This window comes from Oncorhynchus masou, chromosome 1, assembly GCF_036934945.1.
Source record: "Oncorhynchus masou masou isolate Uvic2021 chromosome 1, UVic_Omas_1.1, whole genome shotgun sequence".
Lineage (NCBI taxonomy): Eukaryota > Metazoa > Chordata > Actinopteri > Salmoniformes > Salmonidae > Oncorhynchus > Oncorhynchus masou.
In genome coordinates, this window is record NC_088212.1 from 68,803,817 (window position 1) to 68,811,789 (window position 7,973).

The 7,973-nt window shown below is 43.9% G+C and overlaps 1 protein-coding gene across 3 annotated transcripts in view; it reads left to right on the forward strand.

Annotated features, from left to right (window-relative positions):
• LOC135549149 (disintegrin and metalloproteinase domain-containing protein 10-like) overlaps positions 1 to 6,990 on the forward strand; it is a 105,411-nt gene extending 98,421 nt beyond the window's left edge. For 2 of the 3 annotated variants that reach the window (XM_064979197.1, XM_064979205.1), the window contains 8 exons: positions 1,216 to 1,379; positions 1,619 to 1,802; positions 2,004 to 2,154; positions 2,305 to 2,488; positions 2,604 to 2,712; positions 2,877 to 3,097; positions 3,315 to 3,441; positions 3,940 to 6,990. In XM_064979197.1, coding sequence (XP_064835269.1) covers positions 1,216 to 1,379; positions 1,619 to 1,802; positions 2,004 to 2,154; positions 2,305 to 2,488; positions 2,604 to 2,712; positions 2,877 to 3,097; positions 3,315 to 3,441; positions 3,940 to 4,049 — 1,250 coding nt within the window. In that variant the 3' untranslated portion in view covers positions 4,050 to 6,990. The remainder of the gene's footprint in view (positions 1 to 1,215; positions 1,380 to 1,618; positions 1,803 to 2,003; positions 2,155 to 2,304; positions 2,489 to 2,603; positions 2,713 to 2,876; positions 3,098 to 3,314; positions 3,442 to 3,939) is intronic. The other variant, XR_010456950.1, reaches the window with a different exon arrangement.
• The last annotated feature ends 983 nt before the right edge of the window (positions 6,991 to 7,973 follow it).

Here is a 7,973-nt window from a genome sequence, read left to right on the forward strand (position 1 = left end):
AGATCAGACGGCTACTAGAGACACCAGTCAGGCCTGGGTAATGGTTTTCTTAATGGATTTGATCCATTATCACACTCATAAGTGGCTTCAATGGAAGCATTCCTCATACACGCAACACACACACACAAATATGTCCCTATACTGTAAAGTGCTTTGGTTTCATGTCTCTGTGTGTCTAAAAGCTGTTGTAGTCAAAGGTGTGGCCTCCTTATGACTGAGCACACAGGCTATTCTCAGATAAAGATGTCGCCACTGCCTGGTATTCCAGCAGAGCCCCAGTCCTCCTAGCCTGGCTAGTTAGAAAATAGAAATCCTCTAGTCCACAGTTGTAGGAGAGATTGGACCTTACTGCAACTGGGATTTCCACTTCTCTCTCCTACACTCTCTCTCTCTCTGTACACCCCCCCCCACACACACACACACACGTACACACACATATACACACACTCTGTGATCTCCGACAGGGCAGTGTTGAGTGTATAGTGCAGGGGGAGCCTAGAGGCAGACCGGTAAATGTGCCAGCTGAATCTGATAGTACTGTAGGGTGGGACAGAGAAGCTGTTCTGACTCAGCTCTGTCTGCCACTGCTCACTCCAACTATCTGAGCTGACTTTAAACACTCGCCTTAAAAAACAATATGAAACTATTCAATCAAAATCAGGTTTCCCAAATAGATTGAGAAAAATCTAAGTGTCAGTATGCTCCACACTTGCACTTTACAGCTAGCTGGCGATGTCTGTCGATGTGTGTGTTCCAGACAGTGCATTTCTCTCTTTGAGAATGGGTAAGTGAGCAAGTTTAAATTGGCATTCTCAGTGACTGTGGCGCAGCGCCCTTCAGGTCCCCTGCTGTGCCCGAGCTGCCACTCTCCCCCTGCGGGCATATTCAGCACCACCTGGCTGCTTTGCTGTCTGTGTCTCTGTGTCTCACCTACACGGGTGGCCACTGGGCCCAAATGCCCTCTGCTCCCCTACAGTAGCAAAGATCTCTGCTTATTCACTCCAGGCAGTGTATCAGGTTTAATTTACTCCAATAAGAGTGTTACATCATTTCACTGTCACTTGTGTCAGAGTTGGAAATAGTACATCCTCAATGCCATGTAAATCCTCACTATGGTCCTGTTAGTTTGTTGGGTGGGATACAGTATGAAAGAGAATCCTCCTCCATGGTGTGTACTCTATGTGATCTTGATGAGTGGTTTTACTGTGTTCTTAGGGAGCTCCGGAGGTATCTGTGAGAAGAGTAAGTTGTACTCTGATGGGAAGAAGAAGTCTCTGAACACCGGCATCATCACGGTGCAGAACTACGCCTCCCATGTCCCCCCCAAGGTCTCCCACATCACCTTCGCACATGAGGTTGGACACAACTTTGGCTCTCCGGTGAGTATTCTGTCCTGGGCCTTGTCTGGTTCTCGTCTGGTCTTTTATCTCAGTGCACAGCACAAACCAGATCATACTGCACATGCTAATCAGTTGTATATCACTTTGTTGAGATAGTCACCATAGGATCTGTCTTGGTTTAAAGTCCCAGTAGTGGAGGAGTCTATGTTAACGCCCTCCTGAGGGAGGAGAGGGATGCTCATTGGCTCCTTATGAACCTCTTCCCTATGGTTTGACAGCATGACTCTGGGACAGAGTGCACCCCAGGAGAGTCCAAGGCCCAGGAGAAGAAGGAGCAGGGGAACTACATCATGTACGCCCGGGCCACGTCAGGGGACAAGCTCAACAACAACAAGTTCTCTATCTGCAGCGTGAGGAACATCAGCCAGGTCTTGGAGAAGAAGAGGGGCAACTGCTTTGTGGGTAAGTCCCGTCTTTCTGATGGTGTGTGTGTGTGTGTGTGTGTGTGTGTGTGTGTGTGTGTGTGTGTCCGCACATGCACCTGCGGGCGTCCATCTTTGCATATGCAAAGGAAGTGTGGGTGCGCTTGTCATTGAAATGGACATCCAAGGTTATGTGTCCTCTACTGCATCTCATCACTCCTTCCTGTGTGTGTTTGTGCAGAGTCTGGCCAGCCCATCTGTGGTAATGGTCTGGTGGAGGCAGGGGAGCAGTGTGACTGTGGTTACAGTGACCAGTGTAAAGACGAGTGCTGCTACAACGCCAACGAGGCCGACGGCAACAAGTGCAAACTTAAGCCCGGCAAAATCTGTAGGTAAGTGGCCAATAATGTACGACAAAATGTTGTTGATTTTACGGTTAGTACTGTTGTAGTATTTATTGAATATAGTATTCAACTTGTTTCTGTTTCTGCCTTATTAAAAAGGAAGTTGAAGCTGACTTGGTGTGTGTTCTGTGTTGTCAGTCCCAGCCAGGGTCCGTGCTGTACACCGACGTGCAACTTCAAGGGCTCCAATGATAAGTGTAGGGAGGAGTCAGAGTGTGCTGAACAGGGCATGTGTAACGGAGGCACTGCCCAGTGCCCCACCTCTGAACCCAAAGCCAACTTCACCGCCTGCCATGGAGAGACACAAGTCTGCCTCAACGGGGTATGGTCTAGCTGTCTGACCAAACGTGTGTTGAAGTGCTTTAAATCATGACAATGGAGCATAGCTGACACTCACCCTGTTTTTCCCTTTCCCTCTCTACGTCTCTGTCGACCAGGGCTGCTCTGGCTCCATCTGTGAGAAGTATGGTCTGGAAGTGTGTACCTGTGCCAGTATTGAGGGAACAGACGAGACTGAGCTGTGCCACGTCTGCTGTCAGGAGAGAAGTAAGTGTCTGTTATTTACCTGTTACCACTATCACCGGCTCATTATTGGCCATCCGTCCCAATATGACATGCATCTTAAACCACCAAGACCCTACAAAGACTGGGACTGTCCTGTTAGCAGTGACCTCACAGTGGTGTTCCCCGTCTCCTCCCCCACCCTGCAGTGAAACCCGACACCTGCAGCAGCACGGGCTCCGAGAAGTGGGCCCGCTTCTTCAGCAAGAAGATCACCACACTGCAGCCAGGCTCCCCCTGCAACGACTTCAAGGGTTACTGCGACGTGTTCATGAGGTGCCGGCTGGTGGACGCAGACGGCCCCCTGGCCAGGCTAAAGAAAGCCATCTTCAACGCAGAGCTCTACGAGAACATCGCAGAGTGGATAGTGGTTAGTGTCCCAGGCCCAGCCAATGTCCTAGTTCTACTGTAGTTACCTGTGTTGTTCAGAATATTAGTTCACCCTACTGCTGAAACTGTCACTCCAGTTTGCATTAAAACTATTTCAGGAGCTAAATACATCTCAATTTATAAAATGTTCTTACCAGTTTCAATATGAAAGTTGTCAGAAACGGAAAAAATATGACTTTGCATAATCTGTGTTCCAGGCTCACTGGTGGGCAGTGTTGCTGATGGGCATTGCTCTCATCATGCTGATGGCTGGTTTCATCAAGATCTGCAGTGTCCACACACCCAGCAGCAACCCCAAACTGCCCCCACCCAAGCCACTGCCAGGTACGTTACGCCTCAACACTGGGGGGGGAACATATCTCCCCAGCTAGAATGAAGATGTGGGGGAAAGAAAATATTCATAGTGTAGTATAGTATAGTGTAGCGTAGTATAGTGTAGCATAGTATAGTGTAGCATAGTATAGTATAGTGTAGCATAGTATAGTGTAGCATAGTATAGTGTAGCATAGTAGAGTATAGTGTAGCATAGTATAGTGTAGCATAGTATACTATAGTGTGGCATAGTATAGTGTAGTATAGTGTAGCATAGTATAGTATAGTGTAGCATAGTATAGTGTAGCATAGTATACTATAGTGTAGCATAGTATAGTGTAGCATAGTATAGTGTAGCATAGTATACTATAGTGTAGCATAGTATAGTGTAGCATAGTATAGCGTAGCATATGTGTTTGGAAGAAGTGTAACTCTGGTTCATTTTATGCAAGCAGGTATGTGTGTGAGTGTTATGATGTTGAGAGCAGTGTGTTCGTGTCTTCCATGCAGGCACGTTAAAGAGGAGGAGACGGCAGCAATCGAATGGCCAGCAGCCCCAGCAGCAGCGCAACCAACGCCAGCCCAGAGAGAACTATCAGTTGGGTCAGATGAGACGTTGAGACACTGGGCCCCTCTTTGCCTTGGTTCTTCTTAGTGCCTACAGTGGGAACACTTCACTCCAAAGAGTTACCTGTACCATTCATTGCAACCACCCATCTGCAAAACTAACTGTCAACAGAACTGATTTCAATAGACAAGACGTACAGTTCCAGGACCTAATGGACTACATCAACACCACTGCTCTGGGAGCCAGCCGAGCTGTCCTTCACACAGCTGTAAGCAGAGAATATTATAGGAAAGCTCTTGGCAATGACGGGAAGAGAAAATTACTGATTTCTGTTGTTCTTTTTTCTTTTCTTTTTTCCTGGAGTGCAGGGGAGCAGCAGCATTGTGGTCATGCAGCCTCTCCTCTCCTCCTTTTTAGCGTGTTTCATCTGTTTGTCCTTTCTGAAGTGCTGCCCTCCTGAGCAGGAAGACAGGACTGCAGGTCACATGGGTTTTTGCTGCCATGCAAAGCCAGGATGTGAGACATTGCAGCAGAAGAGACTAATTTGCCAATGTAATTATTATTTTGTAATCAAAACATGATAAGAAAAAATGCACAGGCTTTTATTTCCAAAGCATACATGTTCTTTCTGTGTGCAATTGTACAGGTATTGAGATGTAGATTTTTTTTCTTTGTATCATATGAAATCAATTGTTTTCCTGATGTCTGATAAAGATTATTTACTGTTTTAATTCACTCTCTCAGGATTAATAAAACCGAAAACAGCCCTATCTGTCACATTTAGCTACTGTGGGGTGGATCAGAACAGACCTCGGTTATCAGAACATGGAGGGAATGTAAACATAAAGCTGAATGTGATTAAAGCAGGGTATAGAGAGGCGACAGAGATGTAGAGACTTGTGATATTCGGATGTGATATCGGAGGATATCATTGGGCTGGTGGAAGGTGTCATTTTCAGACAGGTTTGCTTCTAGAGGTGCAGTTTGGGGATGCAACTGCAGCTTTTAAATGTTTTACTTAATTATGACATTGTTCTTTTCAGCAATTTTTTTCTGATTCAATGCATTGATGTGAATCACTGAACCACTAAATACAGCAGATGTACCTTGTCTATTGATCATTCCATGTGAGGGATGGTTGGAGAAAGGAGAGAATCTTCAATGCATTAGCATACAAGGCTGTCCAAGGGCTGGCTGGTGCTACACCTCATGACTATGCCACTGAACGTGGTTACATCATATTCTTCAAGTCACAGGGCCTTGGCCAGAGCCTGCGAACACAGGCCAGGGTCCATAGGGGGCAATATTACAGAGGGCATCACAGACAGTCACTGTACTGGTCTGGACATGCTCTCGCCTAGCTCGGCTGCCCTCACCAATGTTGTTACCTTAATAAATGCAGTCTTTAAGAGCTGACCAGGGAACAACCGAATGCCCTGTTACATACCAGTTTGAAGGCAGCTTGAGGAATCTTCTACTCTTATGGCATGCATTAGGAATGTGAATGGTTTGCCAGATGAAGATCCTGGATGGCTTTAATGTGATTGTTGTTTTTTTTATTTTAGCAATTCAGATATTTGTATATGGGGGAATTGTATCGATAAAGTCCTACAATGGCTTAATGTCTGAGTGTCCAGCTATGCCAAGCTGTTACATATGAACTGAGATTGATAAGGCTACCAATTGCCTGTAACTTTTCTCCCTTTGGCTATCATTTCCATGTTGTTTCTCTCCTATGATACGTATCTGTGTTGCATGTCCTGTCTCTCTCCCTAACCCCACATCTCTATTGGAAGTACATAGCTCTGCTCTGGGGATGATCTCCACCAAAAGAGACCTATATGTCATAGTCTGTGGTTTGTGTAAAGACATAAACAATGTGTCTAAATGGAGTTGAGTCTGATTCTCCTGAACCCATTGCAACTCCACAGTCTGTCCGGAGGTCAGTGGGGTTTGTAATGTACCGCTGGCTCAGAGCCATGGAGACCAGGACACAGGCAGGATATCCAAAGTGACACTGCTTGACTTCAGGTGTCTTTTAGAAGGTCAACTTGACTGACTGTAGGGAGAGGATGTGGGATAAATGTACCGTCCTGTTTGTTGTCCTGTCTTTGTGTGGCAGGTGTGGGAAGTCTTTTGAAGCCTGTTACCAAGGTCTCTCAAATCAGAATGAACGTAGACTAGCACTCGAGGTCAGGAGGTAACCCTAAGTCCTTTTATTTTTCATGACTTTGTTAATCCCATTTAAATGATGTGACTATATTGATATTATATGACTGATTCTGGCCCATTATGCCTTATCAGGTAGGTAGACACTAGGCAGTGTGTCCTGGAGCTTAATTAAAGTCAAGCTGGACTCTTCACATATTAATGCCTTCATTGTTTCCTCCCAAAACTGGTCAATATTGAATGAGGAAAAAATGACTCTTATCTATGTAGCCACATACAATGTCTACAAGAGAGCCTCTGAAATGGAAAAAAAACGGATCCTCCCTTGATTCTAACATGTCTTTCTCTGTTCTTTCTGTTTGGTGCTGGTGGGTATGGGTTTGTGCTGGATAATAAAATATTGTTTCTCATTACCTTTGGCATTTAGTAAGGCTCATCGGAGTGTGGTCGTCTTAAATTCATTCTTCTCATTGTCTTTTTATTCCTGTGGTAAGGTAATAGGTGGGTATATAGGGGGCGGTGACTGGGATTTACATTTCTGTCTTTAATTTGTCTTGCAAATTTTGGGGGGAGAAACGCTTGCTCTGAAATGTAAACCGAGAGAATCCAGAATGGGAAAAGTCTAATACTGCTGTCTGATTTGAATGTCTGCTGTGTTTTAAACAGTATCTTCAATTTTCTTTACGATTTTCTTTTCTTGGTTCTGTTTCCCGTTCTACTCAAATTTAAACATTTTACTAAAATTGCAAAAAGTATTGTGCAAATGTTGTTTTGTTTTTTTAACTATTTGAAATGCTTTAATAAAAATAGACTTGATCAAAAAACATTCAGAGAATGGAAAAGAATGGCTGAGAAGTCATTTCATGGTTGGTTTGTTCATTGTCACTTTCAGTGGATAAGCAAAACAGAAGGCCCACTTCAAGATATCGCACAGCTTGACAGGGCTATCGTCCAAGGAAATCAAGCTCATGAACTCAGAATAAAAGAAAAGTTTTACATCTTGCTAAATCTGAGGGTGGTTTTAACCTCCCAGACTTGGAATTGCATCAACTCCCCACCCAAGGCTTTTACTTGAGACATTGTTAAATGCACTAAAAAGGAACAATGGGTTGAAGATGTGCATGCTCACCCCCAGAATCTTTTCACTTGTCTATTTTTCAAAGGATAAAGCTAAGAACATTAACAACTTCATAGTTAAGAACACTATAACGATATAGAAGAAAATGAAACGGATTCTACAAGAACCAATCTCACTAGCAAAAAAACAATAATTGAACAGCTTTTCAGTATGCACCGATAATAACATGGAAAACTATAAGGTATTGAAATCATAAATTATTTGGTAATAGGACATACATGTATTTCCATGACAGAATTAAAAAGCAATTTTGCACTGACCGATGTAGAAATTGTCAAATACATGCAATTTGTAAACTAATGTATTAAAAAGAGATCAAATTCTACAGCAGAAGGAGAGTGTAAAACTAACAAAGGTTCAATAATCCATACCTTTTGGGAATGCAACAGTCCAAAAGTAATGGGTGGAGTTAGAAAGTTGGCTGTCAGAAGTATTCATGTAAATGTATTTTTGGTTCATATTTCAAGACCTGTCATATGAGGGTGCAGTGGGATACCCAATGGGTATCTTCCCGTCCATTATCTTGAAATATACCAATCCTCCATCGTTAAGACAATAGAAAAATCATATGGTTCATTATCTAAATATACAGTGCCTTGCGAAAGTATTCGGCCCCCTTGAACTTTGCGACCTTTTGCCACATTTCAGGCTTCAAACATAAAGATATAA